The following is a 25,331-nucleotide window of genomic DNA, read 5'->3' on the forward strand; positions in this document are numbered from 1 at the left end:
GTGCGCCCCGCCACGGCCCCGCCCACGACCCCGGGGTCCCGCCCCTCGCCCTCAGCCCCCACCCGACTGTCTTTAGGGTCCCCCGGGAGAGCCACGCAGACCCGCAGCGACTCCGCAGGGACTGCAATCCCGTGCCGCTCTCGCGCTGCTGCTCCGGCCGCCCAGCAGCTCCGAGGATGGAGAGGAGGGCGCGGAGCTCCTCCAGGGAGTCCCGCGGGCGAGGCGGCAGGTCCCCGCACAAGGAGAACAAGAGCGCGAAGGCCGAGAGGAGCGGCGGAGGCCGCAGACACCGGGAGGCTGGGCCCGAGCCGTCGGGCTCCGGACGGGCGGGGACCCCGGGGGAGCCCCGAGCGCCCGCCGCCACGGTGGTGGACGTGGATGAGGTCCGGGGCTCCGGCGAGGAGGGTACCGAGGTGGTGGCGCTGCTGGAGAGCGAGCGGCCCGAGGAAGGTACGGATCCGGCACCGTTATCTGCCGCCTTTCCAGGTGATAACTAAGGGGTGTCAGATAAGGTGGAAAGGGTCATCTCACGAGACCCACTGAAGCCAGAGCAGACTGCTGGATGCTCTGGTTCCCAGGAACGGAAAGGCGTAAGTTAGGAACCCAGCAACCTGCTATGGTGAGCAAAGAACATCAGAAGAAATACAAATGTCGCTATTTACTGGTCTCGGGGCCAGCCTTGGATGGGAGTGGGGAGGGAGTGTGGTACAGGTTGGGGACCAATCAACTTGGCAAAGGAGCCATGAGCTTTTTTGTGTGTGTGTGGCCATGGAGGGGCATACGGGCACCTAATTTAAGTAAAGACATGCACGAGCTGGTGGCTGTAGGCAGTTATGTGGCTTCTTCTTCTTCCTGCGTCCCCACCCCTCGGTCTTACCTAAAAGCGTTTTAAACTTCTGGGAAGATGATCATTCTTTCTGAAAAGCAGCCGCAGCAGAGCCAAGTGAAGAAGAGCCACACCTGAGTTTAAATCACAGCTCAACCACTTGCTAGCCATGTGATCATAGGAAGGAACCTTAACCATCCCTCATATAGCAGTACCTGCCTCAGAGGGTAAAGGTGAGGATACAATGAGAAAAGGCACCCAAAGCACTTTGCACAACGTCTGGAACAAAAACATACTCAGCTGCGACCTTGCAAGCTAAGAGAGAGGAAAATTAGATCAAAGAAGGGAATGCAAAGAAAGGTGTCTCTTTTGCTTCTGCAGGAGAAACAACTCGGGAAAATGTTATCTAACTCCAGTCTTTTTTATAATGAGTGGAAGAAAAAAATGATTACCACTTTAGTGGGATGACAGCTGTTAAAAGAAATTAAATAAGGAATAGTGTGTTATATTGCTTCCTGCTGGCTATGAAGTTTTAACATTTCCTAGTTACCAGCAATGCAGTACATGCTAGATCACTGAAAGCTACCATTTAAGGAAGATTTCTGCAGTTGGGGTGTAATTTAAATGGGTCATGTTAATACTGTTTTGCCCCGTTGATGATACCCTTTCATCAGTCAGAAACCTCTGTTCAGTAAATGGTTGCTGGATTCAATGCTGAGGTTATAAGGCTTGTTACTGTTAGGCAGCAGATCACACTGGTAGGGTAAGCAAGTAAGGGAGCCACCATTTATGAAACCCCTACTATATGCCAGACACACACTGGGTGTTTTACTGAGTTATTTAATCCCTCACCATCCTCTTATTACAGATGAGGAAACATGCTCTGAGAAATTAAGTAACATGCGCAAGTCCTGTAGCTGGCAAGTAGAGAAGCCAAAATCCTAGAGTAAGACAGTCTGATTGAACTGCTCACCCTTGCTTGGTACTGCCCCTAATTTCTGGTCATGGTCCTACTGGCTGTGGCCTTGGGCACCTCTGTGGGCCTCAGTCCCTCCAGCTACAGAGTAACTAAAGCAGGAGACCCTAAGCAGTGGGCGAGCAGTCCCACTAAGGATGAAGTGACCTTTACTGAGCCCTTGCGTGGCAAGTTTCTGAAGCTCACGGGGAACACAGAGTAACGTCCCCTCCTCTTTCTCACTTAGCACCACACTCCCAAAGGCAGGCTACTTAAGACGGGAGAAATGAAAAGGCACTTCACCTCACCAAAATGTTGGGGACTCTCAGACAATGTTTAAAAGCTTTTCCTGCTTGAATAATTAATGTTTCACTATTCACTTAAACCAAACAAATTGGATATTCAAGCAACTTATTCTAACAGAATAGTATTTTGGGGGTAAATCATCACGTTAGTTTTGAGGATATAAATTAGTTTTCTATTCCTATCTCTCGCTACTGTATGAAGGAATTTTTTAGGCCTTTCTTCACTTATAAAATGTAATTTTGTATACGCATTTGTTTATTCTTACTTGCGATGGCTACCACTGGCAACTGAAACATATTTATAAACTAATTAAAAATGGCAATGATACTGTTAGTCATTGCCCTTGAAGACGAATATTATAAAAATTAATATGTTGGTAGAGCAGCATTTCCCAGAGTAGGTTCCATGAGAAATAAGTTCCATAGAATATCAATGAGTGCTCCTTAGAGAAAATATTACCTGGTCAAATGTGGGTAAACAAAGCTAAGAATGCTTTGCGAGATTTTCTTGGCTTCAATGTCCTGAAGAGCACTGGGAACTCCAGGAATGGGATGTAGTGCCTAGTATTCTCTAAACTCATTTGCCCAGGAAATTATTCTTTGGTGGAGCACCCTGTGGGATTAGTATTTTGTAGGATGGCCTTTAGAAACTGCCATACTATGGTATTCAGTGCTGATTTTGTTTTTGTGCTGGTACAACTTGCATATCTGTCCTCTTCTTCAAGTGATCTGCACATCAATTTGGTGGTGACCTTTCTGGGCATGAAAATCAAATATTCAGGCCTACTAATTAGTTATCCCCTTTGTTCCCATCTCTTAAAAATAAGATTTTAGGCCAGGTGCCATAGCTCATACCTATAATCCCAGCACTTAGGGAGGCTGAGGTGAGAGGAACACTTGAGGCTAGGAGTTTGAGACCAGCCTGGGCAACATAGCGAGACCTCCATCTCTGCAAAAAAATAATTAGCCAGGTATGGTGGCATGCACCTGTAGTCCCAGCTACTTGAGAGGCTAAAGTGGGGAGACTTCTTGAGCCCAGGAGGCCAAGGATGCAGAAAGCCATGATTGCATCACTGTACTCCAGCCTGGAGAGAGCAAGACCCTGGCTCAAAAGAAAGAAAAAAAGAAGGAAAGAGAAAGAAAGAAATAAGACAGGAAGGCAGGAAGACAGGAGGGAGGGAGGGAAGGAGGGAGAAAGGGAGGGAGGGAGGGAGGGAGGGAAGGATGGAAGGAAGGAAGGAAGGAAGGAAGGAAGGAAGGAAAATAGACTTTACAATTTCTTAATTTTTAGTCGCCTTCTAGTCTTCTATGACATTTTTAAACTGGCAAATAATATTCCTTTGGTCAGTTTTCTAGTACCTGGAGGTTAAAATTCTTGAAATTTTCATAACTCTTACATTTAAATCATTTTCAATCCTCCTTTCTTCTCACATTCAACTAATATTTATTGAGCACATGTATGGTTGCCAGGCACTATTCTAAGCCCTGGGGGCATAGTGTAAATAAGACAATCCCCCAAGAAGCTTGTGTTCTTGAGGCTGACTTTCCTTGATATTGTTTCATTTACCACCCAAGCATCTTGGATGTTCTGAACCCCAGTTCCTTATCACTTTTTCATACACATTAGTAGGTGAGTATTACCCCATAAAGGTAATTTTCAAAGACTATTGAGATCAACACCTTAATGGAGGTGTTAAAATGGTGGAATTTCAGACATTAAGGCAGGTAATGGATGGGAAAGTTATTTCATGGAAGATAAGCCTCTGGACACGTGGTTGGAATCACTTAAAACAAACCAGACAGAAGATGGCTGAATAGGAACAGCTCTGGTCTGCAGCTCCCAGTGTGATTGACACAGAAGACGGGTGATTTCTGCATTTCCAGCTGAGGTTCCTGGTTCATCTCAATGGGACTGGTTGGACAGTGGGTGCAGCCCACAGAGGGCGAGTTGAAGCAGGGCGGGGTGTCGCCTCACCTGGGAAGCACAAGGGGTCGGGGGATTTCCCTTTCCTAACCAAGGGAAGCTGTGACAGACTACCTAGAAAAATGGGACATTCCCGTCCAACTACTGTGCTTTTCCCAAGGTCTTAGCAACCAGCAGACAAGGTGATTCTCTCCTGTGCCCAGCTCAGTGGGGCCCATGCCCATGGAGCCTTGCTCACTGCTAGCACAGCAGTCTGAGTTCGATCTGTGAGACGGCAGCCTGGCTAGGGGAGGGGTGTCTGCCATTGCTAAGGCTTGAGTAGGTAAACAAAGCATCCAGGAATCTCGAACTGGGCAGAGTGCACTGCAGCTCAACAAGGCCTACTGCCTCTAGACTCCACCTCCGTGGGCAGGGCATAGCTGAACAAAAGGCAGCAGACAACTTCTGCAGACTTAAACGTCCCTGTCTGACAGCTCTGAAAAGAGCAGTGGTTCTCCTAGCATGGCATTTGAGCTCTGAGAATGGACAGACTGCCTGCTCAAGTTGGTCCCTGACCCTTGTGTAGCCTAACTGGGGGACAGCTCCCAGCAAGGACCGACAGACACCTAATATAGGAAGACAGACACCTCATATGGGATGAAGCTTCCAGAGGAAGCACCAGGCAGCAATATTTACTGTTCTGCAGCCTCCACTGGTGACACCCAGGCAAACAGGGTCTGGAGTGGAACTCCAGCAAACTCCAACAGACCTGCAGCTGAGGGACCTGACTGTTAGAAGGAAAACTAACAAACAGAAAGGAATAGCTTCAACATCAACAAAAGGGTCATCTACACCAAAACCACTTCTGTAGGTCACCAACATCAAAGACCAAAGGTAGATAAAACCACAAAGATAGGTAGAAACCAGAGAAGAAAAGCTGAAAATTCTAAAAATCAGAGCGCCTCTTCTCCTCCAAAGGATTGCAGCTCCTCGCCAGCAACAGAACAAAGCTGGATGGAGAATGACTTTAACAAATTGACAAAAGTAGTCTTCAAAAGGTCAGTAATAACAAACTTCTCTGAGCAAAAGGAGGATGTTTGAACGCATCGCAAAGAAGTTAAAAACCTTGAAAAAAGATTAGATGAATGGCTAACTACAATAAACAGTGGAGAGAGGACCTTAAATGACCTGATGAAGCTGAAAACCATGGCACAAAAACTTCACGATGCATGCGAAAGCTTCAATAGCCAATTCAATCAAGTGGAAGAAAGGGTGTCAGCAATTGAAGATCAAATTAATGAAATAAAGTGAGAAGACAAGGTTAGAGAAAAAAGAGTAAAAAGAAATTAACAAAGCCTCCAAGAAATATGGGACTATGTGAAAAGACCAAATCTACGTTTGATTGGTGTACCTGAAAGTGATGGGGAAAATGGAACCAAGTTGGAAAACACTCTTCATGATATTATCCAGGAGAACTTCCCCAACCTAGCAAGGCAGGCCAACATTCAAATTCACGAAATACAGAAAACACCACAAACATACTTCTCAAGAAGAGCAACCCAAAGACACATAATTGTCACATTCACTGAGGTTGAAATGAAGGAAAAAATGTTAAGGGCAGCCAGAGAGAAAGGTTAAGTCACCCACAAAGGGAAGCCCATCAGACTAACAGCAGACCTCTCTGCAGAACCCTACAAACTAGAAGAGAGTGGGGGCCAATATTCAACATTCTTAAAGAAAACAATTTTCAACCCAGAATTTCATATCCAGCCAAACTAAGTTTCATAAGTGAAGAATAAATAAAATCCTTAGAGACAAGCAAATGCTGAGAGATTTTGTCACCACCAGGCCTGCCTTACAAGAGCTCCTGAAGGAAGCACTAAACATGCAAAGGAGCAACCGGTACCAGCCACTGCAAAAACATGCCAAATTGTAAAGACCATTGATGCTAGGAAGAAACTGCATCAATTAACGGGCAAAATAACCAGTTAGCATCATAATGACAGGATCAAATTCACACATAACAATATTAACCTTAAATATAAATGGGCTAAATGCCCCAATTAAAAGACACAGACTGGCAAATTGGATGAAGAGTGAAGACCCATCAGTGTGCTATATTCAGGAGACCCATCTCATGTGCAGACTCACATAGGCTCAAAATAAAGGGATGGAGGAAGACCTACCAAGCAAATGGAAAGCAAAAAAAGCAGGGGTTACAATTCTAGTCTCTGATAAAACAGACTTTAAACCAACAAAGATAAAAAGAGACAAAGAAGGCCATTATATAATGGTAAAGGGATCAATTCATCAAGAAGAGCTAACTATCCTAAAGATATACACACCCAATACAAGAGCACCCAGATTCAGAAGGCAAGTCCTTAGAGACCTACAAAGAGACTTAGACTCCCACACAATAATAATGGGAGACTTTAACACCCCACTGTCAATATTAGATCAATGAGACAGAAGGTTGACAAGGATATTCAGGCTTGAACTCAGCTCTGCAACAAGCAGGCCTAATAGACATCTACAGAACTCTCCACCCCAAATCAACAGAATATACATTTTTCTCAGCACCACATCACACTTATTCTAAAATTGACCACATAATTGGAAGTAAGACACTCCTCAGCAAACGTAAAAGAGCAGAAATCACAACAAATTGTCTCTCAGACCACAGTGCAAATCAAATTAGAACTCAGGATTAAGAAACTCACTCAAAACTGCACAACTGCATGGAAACTGAACAGCCTGTTCCTGAATGACTACTGGGTAAATAACGAAATGAAGGCAGAAATAAAGATGTTCTTTGAAACCAATAAGAACAAAGACACAATGTATCAGAATCTCTGGGACACATTTAAAGCAGTGTGTAGAGGGAAATTTGTAGCACTAAATGTCCACAAGAGAAAGCAGGAAAGATCTAAAATCAACACCCTAAAGTCACAATTAAAAGAACTAGAGAAGCAAGAGCAAACAAATTCAAAAGCTAGCAGAAGTCGAGAAATAATTAAGATCAGAGCAGAAACTGAAAGAGAGACACAAAAAACCCTTCAAAAAATCAATGAATTCAAGAGCTGGTTTGTTTTGAAAAGATCAACAAAATTGATAGACCACTAGCAAGACTAATAAAGAAGAAAAGAGAGAAGAATCAAATAGATGCAATAAAAAATGATAAAGGGGATATTACCACCAATTCAACAGAAATCAAACTACCATCAGAGAATACTATAAACACCTCTATGCAAATAAACTAGAAAATCTAGAAGAAATGGATAAATTCCTCGACACATACACCCTCCCAAGACTAAACCAGGAAGGAGTCAAATCTCTGAATAGACCAAAAACAGGTTGTGAAATTGAGCCAATAACTAATAGCCTACCAACCAAAAAAAGTCCAGGACCAGACGGATTCACAGCCAAATTCTACCAGAGGTACAAAGAGCTGCTAGTACCATTCCTTCTGAAACTATTCCAATCAATAGAAAAAGAGGGAGTCTTCCCTAACCCATTTTATGAGGCCAACATCATCCTGATACCAAAGCCTGGCAGAGACACAACAAAAAAAGAGAATTTTTGACCAATATCCTGGATGAACATTGATGTAAAAATCCTCAATAAAATATTGGCATACCAAATCCAGCAGCACATCAAAAAGCTTATCCACCACTTTCAAGTTGGCTAAATTGCTGGGATGCAAGGTTGGTTCAACAGATGCAAATCAATAAACATAATCCATCACATAAACAGAACCAATGACAAAAACCACATGATTATCTCAACAGTTACAGAAAAGGCCTTTGACAAAATTCAAGAGCTCTTCATGCTAAAAACTCTCAATAAAGTAGGTATTGATGGAACGTATCTCAAAATAATAAGAGCTATTTATGACAAACCCACAACCAATATCATACTGAATGGGAAAAAACTGGAAGCATTCCCTTTGAAAACTGGCACAAGACAGGGATGCCGTCTCTCAGCACTCCTATTCAATGTAGTATTGGGAGTTCTGGCCAGGGCAATCAGGCAGGAGAAAGAAATAAAGGGTATTCAATTAGGAAATGAGGAAGTCAAATTGTCCCTGCTTGCAGATGACATGATTTTATATTTAGAAAACCCCATCGTCTGAGCCAAAATTTCTTTAAGCTGATAAGCAACTTCAGCAAAGTCTCAGGATACAAAATCAATGTGCAAAAATCACAAGCATTTCTACACACCATTAACAGAGCCAAATCATGAGTGAATTCCCATTCACAATTGCTGCAAAGAGAATAAAATACCTAGGAATCCAACTTACAAGGGATGTGAAGGACCTCTTCAAGGAGAACTACAAACCACTGCTCAACAAAATAAAAGAGGACACAAACAAATGGGAGAATATTCCATGCTCATGGACAGGAAGAATCAATATCGTGAAAATGGCCATACTGCCCAAAGTAATTTATAGATTCAATGCCATCCCCATCAAACTACCTATGACTTTCTTCACAGAATTGGAAAAAACTACTTTAAAGTTCATATGGTACCAGTAAAGAGCCCACATTGCCAAGACAATCCTAAGCAAAAAGGACAAAGCTGGAGGCATCATGCTACCTGACTTCAAACTATATTACAAGGCTACAGTAACCAAAACAGCATGGTACTTGTACCAAAACAGAGATATAGACCAATGGAACAGAACATAGGCCTCAGAAATAACACCACACATCTGGTGTTATTTCTGACAAAAACAAGAAATGGGGAAAGGAGTCCCTATTTAATAAATGGTGCTGGGAAAACTGGCTAGCCATATGTAGAAAGTTGAAACTGGATCCCTTCCATACATCTTATACAAAAGTTAATTCAAGATGGATTAAAGACTTAAATGTGAGACCTAAAACCATAAAAAACCTAGAAGAAAACCTAGGCAATACTGTTCAGGACATAGGCATTGGCAAGGACTTCATGACTAAAACACCAAAAGCAACGGCAGCAAAAGCCAAAATAGACAAATGGGATCTAATTAAACTAAAGAGCTTCTGCATGGCAAAAGAAACTACCATCAGAGTGAACAGGCAACCTACAGAAGGGGAGAAGATTTTTGCAAACTAGCCATCTGACAAAGGGCTGATATCCAGAATCTACAAAGAACTCAAACAAATTGACAAGAAAAAATAACCCATCAAAAAGTGCGCAAAGGATATGAGCACATTTCTCAAAAGAAGACATCTATGCAGTCGACAGACACATGAAAAAATGCTCATCATCACTGGTCATCAAAGAAATGCAGATCAAAACCACAATGAGATACCATCTCATGCCAGTTAGAATGGTGATCATTAAAAAGTCAGGAAACAACAGATGCTGGAGAGAATGTGGAGAAATGGGAACACTTTTACACTGTTGGTGGCAGAGTATATTGGTTCAACCATTGTGGAAGACAGTGTGGTGATTCCTCAAGGATCTAGAACTAGAATGACCATTTGACCCAGCAATCCCATTACTGGGTACATACCAAAGGATTATAAATCATGCTACTATAAAGACACATGCACACGTATGTTTATTGCAGCACTATTCATAATAGCAAAGACTTGGAACCAACCCAAATGTCCATCAATGATAGACTGGATTAAGAAAATGTGGCACATATACACCAAGGAATAATATGCAGCCATAAAAAGGAGGAGTTCATGTCCTTTGTAGGGACATGGATGAAGCTGGAAACCATCGTTCTCAGCAAACTATCACAAGGACAGAAAACCAAACACTGCATGTTCTCACTCATAGGTGGGAACTGAACAATGAGATCACTTAGACACAGGGCGGGGAACATCACACGCTGGGGCCTGTTGGGGGGTGAGGGACTGGGGGAGGGATATGCATTAGGAAAAATACCTAATGCAAATAATGAGTTAATGGGTGCTGCAAACCAACATGGCACATGTATACCTATGTATCAAACCTGCACATTGTGCACATGTACCGTGGAACTTAAAAGTATTAAAAAAAAAAAAAAAAAAAAGACACATAAGTAAAGCTCACTGCTTTTTATATGTGTGTGTTATTTTATCCTTATGCCAGAGATAGAAGATATAGCTCATGAATTAGTCATTATGGGATAGTCATGAGATGTTAGCATCCATATTATATAGTGAAGAAACTGAGGCCCAGAAAGGTCACACGCCTTGCTTAAGGTCATCTGGATATGAAACAGTAGAGCCAGAAGTGGAATCCAGACCTTCTTCCCAAATTCTGTGCCTGTTCCAGTATACACCCACTCCCTTTCTTTTTTATTTTATTTTTGAGACAAGGTCTAGCTCTGTCACCCAGGCTTGAGTACGGTGGTACAGTCATAGCTCACTGCAGCCTCAACCTCCCAGGTTCAACCTATCTTCCTACCTCAACCTCCTGCGTAGCTGGAACTACAGGCATGTACCACCAAACCCAGCTAATTTTTAATTTTTTTTTTTTTGTACAAACAAGATCTCACTATGTTGCCCAGGCTGGTCTTGAACTCCTGGACTCAAGCGATCCTCTCACCTCAGCCTCCCAAAATGCTGGGATTACAGGCGTGAGCCACTGTACCTGTGCTCCTCCTTTCCAGGAGCCTGCTCCTCCCCAGGCCCTGTGAACTCTTGGCTACTCTGATTTGACTTATTCTAATATTTCCAGCAAAGTCTCCAACTTGCTCTGACTCCAATACCAAGGACTGGACAACAGATGCTCGTCAGTGAATACAGTGAAGTTTCAATATAATTATTCTTTTGCTTTAATTTTTTTAAGGTACCAAATCCTCCGGTTTAGGGGCCTGTGAGTGGCTTCTTGTCCTCATTTCCCTGCTCTTCATCATCATGACCTTCCCTTTTTCCATCTGGTTCTGCATAAAGGTGAGATTCCATGAGGACGCAATAGGTAATTTCCTGAGGCCCCTCACTGGCTACACCATGCCCATTCTCACTTTTGTTTTCTGGTACGTGTTTTTGCTCCATGTGGAATGCCCTCACCCCCGACTCACCTTCCAGGATAGCTCTTACTCCTCCAAGACCTTGCTCAAATGTAAACAGGAAGCCTTCCTTGACTCCCCCAGACTGTCATTCCCTTCCCGGTGCTCCCGTGTTACTCTGCTTTCACTTCGTTCTAGCACTTACCACATGTATTATATTGGCTATGTCTCGTTCATCTGCATTCTGTGACCAGAATGGATCATGACATCCACTCCACTTCACACACTTCCACAAAACTTCTCAGGCAGCGTCTGTAGACCATGAGTTATGATTATCTTTGGCCCACAGGTGGTTACAGATGCCTGTCCCTGAAATAAATAAAGACCTGTGTCCGTTCTGGAAGCACCTGCCAAGATGGAATTAGAGGAGCAAGAGATTTATTGGGAGACATTGCCTGTGAAAGATTAACAGGAAAGAAAACAAGAGTAGTCAGGAGAAGCCTTCAGACAGTGATGCAGGCCTGACACTTGTGATATGAGAAGGGGAAGAAAGGATTGGGCGGAAAGAACTTCTGACTGTCGTGCAGCTCTGAGAAAGCCTTGGCCAGCCCAAAAGGGAACTCCAGAGCAAGGTTTGCTTCATAGGAGTCCCACAATGGGCAGAAATGGCACGGCCCTAGTACTCCTGCCATCTCAGTCATTGGCTGGAACTGCTAGGAAGACTGCGTCCTTGGCTGAAACAGTATACCTGCTGCTGGGGCTGTTGTTGGTTTGACTCCTCACAGCAGGCAGCAGCTCTTTCCTCTTCCCCTTCATCTTTCCCTCCCCATTTTCCTCCCCAAGATACATTTTGGTATCTTGTGTTTTTGTTTTCATTTATCTCAAAGTATTTTCTCTTTTTCCTTGTGATTTCTTCTTTAACCCATTGGTTACAGTATGTTGTTTAATTTCCACATATTTGTCAATTTCTCAAATTTCCTTCTGTTATTGATTTCTAATTTAACTTCATTGTAATAAGAGAATATACTTTATGTTATTTCAATCCTTTTAAATTTGTTTAAGTTAGTTTTATGACCTGGCCTATTATCTGTCCTGGAAATGATGTTTCATATATGCTGGAAAAGAATGTGTTATTCTGCTGTTGTTGGGTGGAGATATTCTGTGTAGATGTCTGTTAGGTCTATTTGTTGATAGTGTTATTCAAGTCTTGTATGTCTGTCTAGTTCCATCTATTGTTTAAAGTGGGGTATTGAAGTCTCCAGCTGTCACTATTGGATTGTCTATTTCTACTTTGAATTATTTTGGTCTTTTTCCTCATGTATTTTGGAACTCTGTTTTTAGGTGCATCTATGCTTATCATTGTCACACTTTCCTAATGCATTGATCCTTTTATCATTATACAATGTCCCACCTTACTGCTAGTAACATGTTTGCTTGTTTTGAAGTCCATTTTCTCTGATGTTAGGATAGCCATTCCCACTCTCCTTTAGCTACTGTTTGTATGGTATATCTTTTCCATCTTTTACTTTCAGTCTATTTGTATCTTTGAATATAAAGTGTATTTCCTATAGACTGTATATAGAAGGCAGCAGGCTTTTTTTTTTTTTTTTTTTTTTTTTTTTTTTTTTTTTTTTTTGAGACAGAGTCTCGCTCCAGCAGGCTCTTCTTGAAGGGTGACCTGAGCACCTGCATGATTGCCACAAGATCCAACACTGACTCCGCCATAATAGTTTTTGGGAAAGGCTCTCGGGTCTGGGTCACTTAAGATGGTAAGCCCTAAGAAGCCAATTAGGGAGAGGAAACAAAAGCAGAACCAGGTAGTTATATTTGAGCAAGGTCTTGAAGAAGTAAGACTCCCCTTCATCTCTGGGGAGAATTTGTTTCTTCCAATAAAAGCAGGTAAGAAATGAGTAATGCTAGGAAACGAAGCAATTGGGAATTGCTACGCATGCTCTAAGAACTGCATACAGTCATTCATTCTCATTGTTTCAAGCAAGGCAGTGTTCTAGCCTCATAAAATTGTAAACTCATGAAGACAAACAAAACATGTTTCCCAATCTCAAAAGACTTAGAGTGGGTTAGTAGATCCTGTTACTTTAAGAAGCACACTTCAAAATGTGTTTTGTTTGGCCTCTTTATTACATTTTTATATTTGGCTAGTTATTATTCAATGGAGCTTTCTTAAGTGGAGGGAGGATAAGGAAGGAAAATAAATTTGTCTATAGTCACAAATCATTCTTTCATTTATTCAATAAATATTTATTGAATACTTACAATGTATCAGGCATTTTTTAAGCACTGAGAAAATAAAGATTAATTCAAAGAGTGGGGCATATATTAATATCAAAATAAGTAGACCAAGTTAAGTCAGTGATAAACATGCAATTGAACTCAGATTCTGATACTGGGTCAGAAAGTGAAGTTTATTTTTAAAGTAGTATGCAGTAACTTCTCTATTTCTCTTCTAACAGATGTTCTCCAGAATCTTTTTGTCATTTAAAAGTATCTCTGCACATTTTCAGGGTAAACACGAATTTTCTAGATCTATCACCAATGAAAATTGACAAATTAAAATCAAATTGAGGCCAGGCACGGTGGCTCACACCTGTAATCCCAGCACTTTGGGAGGCCAAAGCAGGTGAATCACCTGAGGTCAGGAGTTCGAGACCAGCCTGACCAACATGGTGAAACCCCATCTCTAGTAAAATACAAAAAATTAGCCGAACGTGGTGGCTCACACCTGTAATCCCAGCTACTCGGGAGGCTGAGGCAGGAAAATCTGGGAGGTGGAGGTTGCAGTGAGCCTAGATCACACCACTGCACTCCAGCCTGGGTAACAAGAGCAAAAGTTCGTCTTAAAAAAAAAAAATCCAATTGAATCATTTTGAAGCAGCCTCAGAAGAAATTGCATTCTGAAACAAAATATCACAAGTGGTATTAAAATATACTTCCTCTTTCTGTTAAATAGGTAATGAGCAATACATATAAAAGCTAGGAATGCAGAAATCACAGTAAAATACAAGATTTAACATGCCTTGATAAGATTAATTTAATTTAGGGAATGTTGGCCATGGTTTTTTAGATAATCGTTAAGTCTTTAATCAAAATTCAGTCCATGGGTTCAAAAATTAACACGGTGAATACACTTTTTCATTTCTGAAATTTTATACTTACTAAATATAGGTTTTGGAAACAAGGATTAATAGAACTTTTTTCTTGGTTCTCAAAAAATTTCTGATATCTAGGATCATTCTTATGCCAAGGCCTTTTGAAGACTTTATTTTTCTTTCTAGGAGTGATTTGAAAGGATTAAATTTCTCTTTAGGTTGTACAAGAGTATGAAAGAGTAATTATATTCCGACTGGGACATCTGCTTCCTGGAAGAGCCAAAGGCCCTGGTAAAAAAACACTCTTTTTTCCCTAAACACCTCCCTCCTGACTTGCCAATTTCTTCAACCCATGCAGATTCATAATATGTACCTCAGATTACATGAAGTAACTTGATTCATGACACCTGCATTTTCCAGTCTGTTACATATAATATAGGTTATTAAAAAATTCTTCAGAGACCATGACTACTAGGTCATAGGTAGCCAAGAGAGAGAACTGGTACAGAGAGCCCACATGCCAGGGCGAGGCCTGCTGGAATAGCAAGTTAGCTTAGGACCAATGGCTGGGGACTGGTTTGAGTACAATGTGGATATGGTCAGAGTCCTGTGAATTCTCAGAGAAAAGCTGAGCTAGTTCCTAATCCATGTGCTCAGATCCAATCATGGGAGACAGACAAAGTTCAGCATTCAAATAACAAATTGGTCTTCAGTTACAGGGATTTAAAAAACATAGATTAAGCATTTCTTGTGGCTCAGACTCTGTGCTAACCATAAAACATGGTCTCTGATCTCAGGACCTTAAGATCTAGTGGAGTTGATGTCCACAGGTCCAAGCTCATTATGGGAAACAGATAGAAGTATGGTCAGTCTGAAAGGTTTAGTAGTGGGGGGTTGGAGATCTAAGTCAGCCAGGAAGGTATGAGGAGCAAAGTCCCACTGTGTATATATTGGAGAGGGTCTGAGTTCCAGGACATGCCCGCAGAGACCAGACTAGGGACAAATATCAGAGTTTAAAGATTCAGAATGAATATACGAGCCCACACAAAAGTAGAACCAGACCCTGTAGTTCCAGGACAAAGAACATCTTGCTCTGGCCCTGGTTTTCGGGAACCTTCTCAATTGGCACTGAGGAGGACTAGTAGCTGACTAGTATCCTGGACTCTGTGAGGTGCTGCTTGTTTCAACAAAGCTTTCGCTCTTGCAGGAGCCCACAGAATCCAATGGGCTCTCACAAAATCTCAACAAATCAATCTACAAATGTTTACTGCACATTGATCCTGTATATTATATTGGGTGGGTGAGGACTAACTAGCCAACCAGAAAGCTGGCATCATGATAATTGCTATTGTGATTACTTCTGGGGCCCACTTTCTAAAGAATATGACATGGAGGTTGCTGACTCTAAAGTCTCACACCTGGGTACACTCATGGATTCAAAAACAATTTTAGAGAGCACCTAAAAGGCACTAAGTCAGACACTAAGGCTAACAATAGTGTATAGGACACTACTTAGGGAGTTCAATTCTAGTGAAAGGACAGACATGCAATTGAGATCTGGGGAGGCCAGTACCATGACTAAAAGGACCACACAGCCCAGTTTGCTGGGGACAATCCCTGTTTATACCTATTGTCCTGGAGCAAATTATAATAGTGCTCTCCTTTTACCCTCAGGTGGAGGTGGGACGGGCCAACGGTCTGTAATGAGAGGCTAGGAAAAGTAATGTAGTGTGCAACCTGACCCCAAAAAGGTGAAACCCAAACAGCCTTCATGCCAGTTATTTATCTGTCACTTCCTCCTCCCCTTCTTCTAGGTCTTTTCTTTTTTTTGCCCTGCCTGGATACCTACCACAAGGTTGACCTTCGTCTCCAAACTCTGGAGATACCTTTTCATGAGGTAAGCCAAATGATGGCTTTTGCTTTCTCTATACATTTTCCATGGTCTACCTACCATGGACAAAATGATTATTTATGCTCAAAAATAGGAAATAAAAATAATGATATGGACTACTTCAGAACTTAAAACTTTTGTGCATCAAAGGACACAATTAACAGAGTGCAAAGGCAATCTAGGGAATGGGAGAAAATATTTGCAAATCATATATCTCATAAAGGGTTAATATCCAAGATATATAAAGAACTTATACATGTCAACAACAAAAAAAAGTAAGCAACCCGATTTAAAAAATGGGCAAAGAACTTTGTGACAGTTAACTTTATGTGTCAGCGTGGCTAGACCATGATCATTAGACCTATATTTGGCCAAACACATCTGGATGTTATCGTGAAGGTACTTTTTTAGATGGGATTAACATTTAAATCAGTAGACTTTGAGTAAAGCAGATTACCCTCCCTAATGTGGGGTGGGCCTCATCCAATTAATTGAAGGGCTCAAGAAAAAGACTGACCTCCCTTTGAGGAGGAGGGAATTTTGCCAGTAGAAAAAATAAACTCTTCCCTGGGTCTTCAGCCTGAAGATGTTAGACATACTAGCTTCCATAAGCACATGAGCCAATTCATTAAATCAATACTTTTTTCTCTCCCCACCCCAGGATACCTATATGTGTATGTGTGTGTGTGCATATATATGTATGGTGAAGCCCAAACACACACATACACATTCTACAGTTTCTCTAGAGAACCCTAATACAAACTTGAACAGACACTTCTCAAAAGATGACATACAAAGAAGATGAAGATATAAAATGGGCAACAAGCATATGAAAAGATGCTCAGCATCACTACATTAGGAAAATACAAATCAGTATCACAAGATATCACTTTACACTCATTAACATGGCTACTGTTTTTTAAAAAAACGGAATATAATAAGTGTTGAAGAGGATGTAGAGAAATTGCAACCCTCGTGCACTGTTGGTAGGAAAATGTAAAATGGTGCGGCCACTGTAGAAAACAGTATAGCGGCTCTTCAAAAAATTAAAAATAGAATTACTGTATGACCCAGCAATTCCACTTCTGCATATTTACCTGAAATAATTGAAAGCAGGGCACTGGAGAAATATTTGTACACCCATATTCATAACAGCATTATTCACAATAGCCAAAAGGTTGAAGCAACCCAGGTGTCTACTGATGACTGAAGAGATGAATAAACTGTGATCTATAACCTACAATGGAATATTATTCAGCCTTAAAAAGAAAGGAAATTCTGACATTCTACAAATGGATGAACCCTGAGGACATTCTGCTAAGTGAAATAAGCCAGTCACAAAGAAACAAATACTGTATGATCCTACTCATAACAGGCACCTGGAGTAGTCAACTTCATAGAAACTGAAAGCAGTATGGTGGTTGCCAGGGGTTGAGGAGAAGGGGAAATTGGAGAGTTATTGTTTCATGGGTACAGAGTTTCAGTTTTACAAGATGAAAGAGTTATGGAGATGGATAGTGGTGATAGCTGTACAATATTATGAGTGTATTCAGTATCACTGAACTGTATACTTAAAAATGGTTAAGATGGTAAGTTTTATGGTATATGTATTTTAACACAATAAACAAAATTGGGAAAAAAAACTCACCCCTAATCCTGTTACCCATAGTTAACTGTTGATATTTTGGAGTATATCCTTTCAGATTTTTCAGTGTATGTGGTTATATTTACAGATTATATATATATAATAGATATTATATATATATCATATGTCATATATATCATATATATGATCATCTGTATGACATATATATATCACCTGTAAATATATTTATATATATATGTGTGTGTGTGTATATATATATAATACCATATATACTATTTTGCAATGTGTCTTTCTTAACCCAACAATATATTGTGGTCATCTTTTCATATATTAGCTAAATGCTTCTATCCCTTTATTTTAAATGGACATACAGCATTTCATTTAGTGGCTGTATCACAATTTACTCAACCAATTCCCTATTGTTGATATTAAATTCTTTCCAATTTATATTCCAATTAGCAATACTGAGTAACATCCTTATAGCTAAACCCTTAAAATAGGTCCTTATGATCAATATAAAAAGGGAAATGTGAAGACATCTTTCTAGGGCTTGTGATGTATATCATCAAAGCACCCCCAATGCATGCTCTAGCAAGCAATGCATTAGAGTGCTTGTTTCCTAGAACGTGCTTCTCTTTTAGCAGATTTTTTATTTTGGTATCAGTTTAGAAAGACCTTGTTTGGAATCAACAGAATGTCTTCATATGAGAAAATTATTTCCGATCTTTTTTACAAAAGGATTTACCACAGGATTAAATTGTGCGTTCTTTCGTGTATTTGAAAAAAAAATTCATAATTTTCAAAAACATGTCTATTTTGAATAAAGGGTGGGCCAACTTTCTTTTTCTCTTGTGGAGAAAATTCCCTTTGAACACATTTAGTTCCTCTATCCCCACATAGGAAAGGAGCCCAAGAATCAAGCCTGTCATCCAAACTTTTTTCTGCCTAGATCGTGACCAAAGACATGTTTATAATGGAGATAGATGCCGTTTGCTACTACCGAATGGAAAATGCCTCTCTTCTCCTAAGCAGTCTTGCTCATGTATCTAAAGCTGTGCAGTTCCTTGTGCAAACCACCATGAAGCGCCTCCTAGCACATCGATCCCTCACTGAAATTCTTCTAGAGAGGAAGAGCATCGCCCAGGATGCAAAGGTACTTAGATAAACGTAATGGCCAATATGTTGAAATATTTATCTTTTATTCATTTGCTCATTGGCCATTTATTAAATCTTCCATGGCCAGTTCCATCCCTTAGGGACCATCCCTTTGGGAGCTTATAGCTAGTTAGGAGGTTGCCAAATTGACTCTGAGTCAATTATAGTTATCAGTATGGTGCTTGTTAATCAGTCATTGCCACAGTTTTTGCTCTCAAACCTACTCCAATGACTTTAAATTCATCCCCAAGTACTCACCTAGTATTAAGTATTGAGAATGATTGCTGGCAGGAATGGTGGGGTTGGTGGGAATGGACAGGAGGGGTTGGTTGTACACAAAGATGATAAGGCACGGTTCCCAGGAGCAAACTGAGCAAGCTCATCCATGGCCAGGGTCGGTGGCTTTGATTCTTACCAAGGCAGGTAGGCAAAAGGTATTCAGAGGAGAAGTGAGAAGACAGCAGGATTCCAGCCAACTGGCCAGTGGAGTGGCAATTACTACCAGCAATGGAGCCTGTCACTGAAGCCGTGGGGACACCCAGGCCCAGAACTGGGTTAGGAGGTTGTGAATCATGGTAGTTGGAAAGAGGACCTCAAATAGAGGGACCCCAAGAATCCAAGGCACTGGTAGTAATTGTGCTTTATGGGATGTCCCCCTCCACCCTCCCTTCCTTATTCATCCTTCTCCTTTAAAGGATAAAGTCCAGACACTTGACATTCAAGCTTGCCCTTGTTACACTGATTATAATATATATACAAATGTTCCTTGATTTATTATAAACCCATCATAAAGCAAAAAATATCGTAAGTCAAAAATGCATGTATCCTAATAAACCCATGATAAAAGTCAAAAAGTGTCAAACCATTGCAAGTTGGGGACCATCTATCTAAGACATTAATTTTCCCAGACTATGACGTCCATAGCAGCAGGAACTATGTTTTATCCATCTCTTGGTCCTCAGCACAGGTTTATCACACAGCAGGTAGATAATGTTTTTTGGATAAATGAATAAATTGACCCAAATGTTGTAGTCTCACCTCTTGCCATCCTTCTCCCACTGAATCTAATACTCCAACCTACTTTAGCTTTTGTCCAGCATTCAGCACTTTTATGCTCCCACTGCCTCCTCTTGGGCTGTATCCTCTGCATGGAATACTTCCCTTTTCTCCACAGGCAAGATTTTATTTGTCCTTTAAGATGCCACCTATTCTGTGATGTCTTTATCAACACTCCCTACTCTCACCCATACCCCCAAATCAGCCTTCTCAGGGTTCTCAATGCACTATGCTTACTGTTTGTCTAACCACTAAAAAATAATGAGAAAATAAGTATAAAAAGAAGAGTTTGGGTCAACATTAGAGCTCCATGCCCTGCCCCTCCTTTCCAGAATCCACAGTCCATTTTCTTCCCTTTCTTGTTTCCAACTTCAGTCAAGGGGGTGGGCGGGACTGGGAAGCAGGAGGAAACTGGAGCCACCAGCATCAGTTGTAGAAGTGAAAACATCCTATAAGGGAAAGACATTTGGAAGAGAGACTAGACACTGGTTCTCAACTCGGTGCATTTTGAAACAGATTTTAAAAATATAGCTGTATTAGCTCCTATTACTTCTGTAACAGACTACCACAAACTTGGTGGTAGTTTTCTTAGTTTTGAAGACCAGAGTCCAAAATCAGTTTCACTGGGCTAGAGTCCAGGTGTCAGCTGGACCAATTCCTTCTGGAGGTTCTGAGAGGAGAATCCGTTTCCTTGCCTTTTCCAGCACCTGGTGGCTGCCTGCATTTCTCAGCTCGTGGCACCTTCCTCCATCTTTAGAGTGCATCACTTCAATCCCTACTTCCATCATCACATCAACTTCTCCTCTTCTGTAGTCAAATCACCATTTGCCTCTCTCTTATAAGGACACCTATAATTACATTTAGGGCCACCTGGATAATCCAGGCTAGTATCCCCATCTCAAGAGCCTTTAACTTAATCACACCAGCAAAATCCCTCTTGGGGTAACATTCACAGCTTCCAGGGATTAGGACATGGGATATCTTTGGGGACCATTATTCAGCATAACACACCATCTTCAACTGCACAGATATTTATTGGGTGGCACTATGCAAGTTAAACAACTCTTTGCAAGGCACTGTGAAGTTAAATAAAACAGGCAAATGATGTCCTTTCAAAGGGAATCTTCTTCCTTAGTACAGAACAATGGCCATCAGGGTTTAGGCATGCTCTCCCACCTGGAGGCTCTCACTAACATCTGAATTCTTCTCTCCACAGGTTGCCTTGGATTCAGTGACCTGTATTTGGGGAATCAAAGTGGAGAGAATAGAAATGTGGGTAGGAAATTAACTAGGAAGAATAGTATGATAAAGGAAAATATTCTGGTTTCATTTTAAATTTTTCATTTGAAAAATTATTTTCATTGAGTACTATAGCCATATCAGCATAAATTTGTAAAAAAGAGAAACAAATTATCTAATATCTTACAGCCATAACACAATCACTATAACATTTGGACAAATTACTCTGATTGTTTTTTCTCTATGCAGCTAAAAAATTGTTTTAGATAAAATTTACGTGACATTTCCCATTTTAGGCCAGGCGCAGTGGCTCGCACCTGTAATCTCAGTACTTTGGGAGGCTGAGGTGGGTGGATCGTTTGAGGTCAGAAATTTGAGACCAGCCTGGGCAACATGGTGAAACCCTGTCTCTACTAAAAATGCAAAAATTAGCTGGGCGTGGTGGCACGTGCCTGTAATCCCAGCTACTAGGGAGGTTGAGGCAGGAGAATCACTTGAACCTGGGAGGCAGAGGTTTCAGTGAGCCAAGATCATGCCACTGTGCTCTAGCCAGGACCATAGAGCGAGACTTGAGCTCAAAAAAAAAAAAAAAAGAAAGAAAATTAGCCGGGGGTGGTGGCAAATGCATGTAATCCCAGCTACTCGGGAGGCTGACGCAGGAGAATCACTTGAACCCAGGAGGTGGAAGCTGCAGTGAGTCAAGATTGCGCATTGCACTCCAGACTGGGTGACAGAGTGAAACTGTCTCAAAGATAAAAGAAAAAAGAAAGAAAAAAAGAAATGTCACATTTTTGCCATTTTAAACTGTAGTTTTAGTATAATATTTACAAATGGGTACAGCCATCACTACTATCTAATTTCGGAACATTTTCATCATCCCAAAAGGAAGCCTGTGTTCGTTAAGTGGGAACCCCCGATGTACTCCTTAATTTAGTTTCTTAAATTAGTTTCCAACCACTAATTTAGTTTCTGTCTCAATGAATTTGCCTCTTCTGGACATTTCACATAAATTGAATCATACAATATATGGCTTTTTGTGTCTGGCTTCTTTTCACTTAGCATAATATTTTCAAGGTTCAACCATGCTTCAGCATGAATCAGTACTTCATTACTTTTTATGATCAAATAATATTTCGTTGTTTGAGGCTATACCACATTTTATCTGTTCATCAGCTGATGGACATTTGGGTTGTTTCTGCTCTTTGGCTATTATGAATAATGCTACAGCAAGCATTGATTTGCAAGTTTTTGAGTGAACATGTTTTCAATTCTCTTGGGTCTATATCTAGAAGTAGAATTACTGGGTCATATGGTAACTCCATATTTAACTTTTTGAGGGGCAGCTAAACTGTTTTCCATATATGCATTTTTATAGTTATAATCAGGGTCAAAAGACAATTTTATATCTTTTATGCAATACATTAAGCATTGTTCTTATTTGGTCAGTTGTACCCTTTTCAAAATCAATTCTTGTCTTTTATAAACTTGGATGAATTCCCCTTATCTTTATTATCAGTAATGTGGCTCTTCAAGCCATTGTTCAAATTTATTAGTTGAGGTTTAGATTACAACCTAAGTGGAAAAACTGAGCACAGCTCATCAATACAAAACCTGCTGTGCTGCTGAGGAGGAACCACAGCTCTACTGTAGCATCAGCAATAATACAAACCTGCATTTGAGGCGTCGACCTTGGAGATGCCCTTCTCTGCCTACTTTTGACCTCAGAAGTCTAGGGATGGCACAGTCAGAATTTGCTACTCATCATGAGACAGCAGTAGAGAGGCCTGCAAATCTGTGTGAAAGCTCTGGTCCCTAAATCACGGCTGCACACCTACATGCCTGCGTTCTTCTTTTTCAGTAAAGATGTGAGGTTGCCAGCTGGCCTTCAGCACTCGCTGGCTGTGGAGGCCGAAGCGCAAAGACAGGCCAAAGTGCGGGTGAGCACTCCATCCTCCCACCCAGACTGCTCTTTGAGGAAGGCCTGCTGGTGGAGAACATTCCCCCTTTGCTTCCTTACTGTCCATTCATTCGGCACTGGGCAGAGCGGTCTTGGGCCCTTACAACTCTGTTAAAATTGCTTGCTCTCTTAAAGTGTGTTAATAGTCCCCTGACTGACTAATGCAACTCCTCTCCCTCTCTGAAGCTACTGATAATAGTGACCACCCACTGCTTGAGTCTCACCTTCCCTCTCTCTCCTTAAAGGTATCTCCTCCACACACATCAATCCCTCTTCTTTAGTGCTGGCATCTTTTCCTGGGTGATCATAGTCACCCTAACTTCTAGATATTCCCTAGAACTGTATCCCAAGCTTGGCACAAGTTTTGGAGGGACAACCACGATCAGGGCCCAGTTCCCTCAACGCCAGAGCCAAGAGAAGGCTGTGCTACTCAACTCCACTCAGACATGGCAGCAAGAAGCAAAGATGCGGCAGCTAGCAGCTTCTAGTGACTGAGGTGTGGGTGAGGGGGCCTTGGGAAGAGGAAAATGAAGAAAGAAGGGAGGCAGATTTCTCTGAAACAACAGAGCAGGTGAAGATAAAAACCGGTACCAGTAAGAGGATCATTGCCTGTGGACCACTGAGGGGAGGTGAGGATGAGGAAGGGGAGGAGGACAGTCCCCAGGGCAGTTGCTTCTAGATCTCTGAGTGAAGTCCTCTTCAGCCACTTTCAGGTGGCATTTGGGTAGTGAGCTCAGCACTTTCTCTTCAGAAATGCTTACCCATTCACTTTGCCTGAGTTGGGGGTCACCCTTTCACAACGTCATGCCTTTGCATAGAATGCTGGCTAATCTTTTCTCTATGTTGGCAAAATCCTAATCTTTCAAGGCTCACCGGATGCTAATAACTCCCCTAATACTTCATTTATACTTGTCATGGCTCCTAACAAATTCCACCTTAAATTGTGATTAATAGTGTGATCTGTCTCCCCAGCTCAAGACCCTTCAGAAAGAAGAATAAACCTGTTCTCTGCTTAACAGTGCTTGCCACATAGTAGATGCTCAGTGCTTGTCTGCTGAGTCACACTGCATAGTGGTGAAGCCTTCAGGGAACGAAGAACAATCACTTTGCTTTTCGTCACATCTGTTTTCTAGATGATCGCTGCAGAGGGGGAAAAGGCTGCTTCTGAGTCCCTGAGGATGGCAGCTGAGATTCTGTCAGGCACCCCTGCTGCTGTTCAGCTTCGATACCTCCACACCCTTCAGTCTCTGTCCACAGAGAAGCCTTCCACTGTGGTTTTACCTTTGCCATTTGACCTCCTGAATTGCCTGTCTTCTCCCAGCAACAGAACTCAGGGAAGCCTTCCTTTCCCAAGTCCTTCCAAACCTGTTGAGCCACTAAATCCTAAAAAGAAAGACTCTCCCATGTTATAGGAAAGATGGGGCGTAATGTGACTGTAAAGGGGCCTGCCATAGAAAAGCCACATCCCTGAGGGAGGCACTCTGTCCTCACTCCCTGCCCTTCCTTTGGTTGCCATATGGAATGGCCGTGGAATACACAAAGTCACAATGCACTATCCATGAGAAGACGGTGAAATGATGTAATGACAGAGAAGGCAGACAACACGTCTCCATGACTCATCTAGTCAGAGCCATTAAGGGAAACAGCTTTGGTCAACATTCTACTTTGGAAAGAATGTTGAGCCTAGATGTGGTTAAATTTTGACTTCTGGGAACTTGGTTCAGATGTCCTTTTCACTGTATGTCCTCTGGCCCCTTTGGCAAGGTTGTCACAGCTCCCACAGCCCTTCCTACAAGCACCTATCATTGGGCTTGTCACACTCTATTGCTCTTCTGCCCTAAAGATGCAGTCTTCTCTTCAACAATGCCACCAGTTCTTCAAAGGCACGCCTTAGTTTTCCTCAACCACACTCAATCTTTTTGCTCCACCCTGACTTCCTCACACCTAACCCTGATAGTTACCTAAAGTGACACTTAAATGTTTCAGAGTGAATGCAAAAAAGAGAGATGGACTTGGAGTCAGATATAAAATTTATGCCCAATTAAAGCATTTAAAAGGAATTATTTTTGTGGAGACTCCTTTTTTAAATAAAGAAATAAATTAAAGGACAAAAACATCTGACACATGTGGCTTAAAATCTGAGGGAGAATCACTATAAATAGTGGGCCCGAGAGTAATCTGTTTTCAGTATAGAAATTACCAGCTTGTTTATTTCTTCAAACAGTAATAATATTAGGTAACCTATACATGCCCTGACATATTGTTTTCTTATACAGATATTTCTTAATATAGATACATTTCTCTAAGTCTTATTTTCCATTAATTTGCCTTATACAATTAGAAATGCATGTCTGCAGAAAAAAAATAAGCCAAGTAAATAAGAAAGCATATCTATACTTACAG

General features: G+C 41.4%; 2 protein-coding genes across 5 annotated transcripts in view; one reads left to right on the top strand and one right to left on the bottom strand.

Annotated features, from left to right (window-relative positions):
• The first annotated feature begins 74 nt into the window (after positions 1–74).
• Positions 75–24,988, top strand: NPHS2 (NPHS2 stomatin family member, podocin). Of its 2 annotated transcripts, XM_050766380.1 has the most exons (8): positions 75–450; positions 10,758–10,861; positions 14,243–14,315; positions 15,839–15,921; positions 18,471–18,674; positions 20,949–21,004; positions 22,830–22,908; positions 24,062–24,988. In XM_050766380.1, the coding sequence occupies exons 1-8, from the start codon at positions 177–179 to the stop codon at positions 24,338–24,340; spliced, it is 1,152 nt and encodes a 383-aa protein (XP_050622337.1). In that variant the 5' UTR covers positions 75–176; the 3' UTR covers positions 24,341–24,988. The 2 variants fall into 2 exon arrangements, with proteins under 2 accessions (XP_050622337.1, XP_050622343.1); XM_050766386.1 differs by lacking the exons at positions 10,758–10,861; positions 14,243–14,315 and having other exon boundaries at positions 76–450.
• The window catches only part of AXDND1 (axonemal dynein light chain domain containing 1), a 196,129-nt gene continuing 191,478 nt past the window's right edge, over positions 20,681–25,331 (bottom strand). For 2 of the 3 annotated variants that reach the window (XM_050766151.1, XM_050766150.1), the window contains exon 26: positions 20,682–20,968. In XM_050766151.1, the coding sequence (XP_050622108.1) occupies positions 20,961–20,968 (8 nt within the window). In that variant the 3' untranslated portion in view covers positions 20,682–20,960. Of the gene's footprint in view, positions 20,969–25,331 lie in introns of all 3 variants that reach the window. The other variant, XM_050766158.1, reaches the window with a different exon arrangement.

This window comes from Macaca thibetana, chromosome 1, assembly GCF_024542745.1.
Source record: "Macaca thibetana thibetana isolate TM-01 chromosome 1, ASM2454274v1, whole genome shotgun sequence".
In the NCBI taxonomy this organism is placed as follows: Eukaryota; Metazoa; Chordata; class Mammalia; order Primates; family Cercopithecidae; genus Macaca; species Macaca thibetana.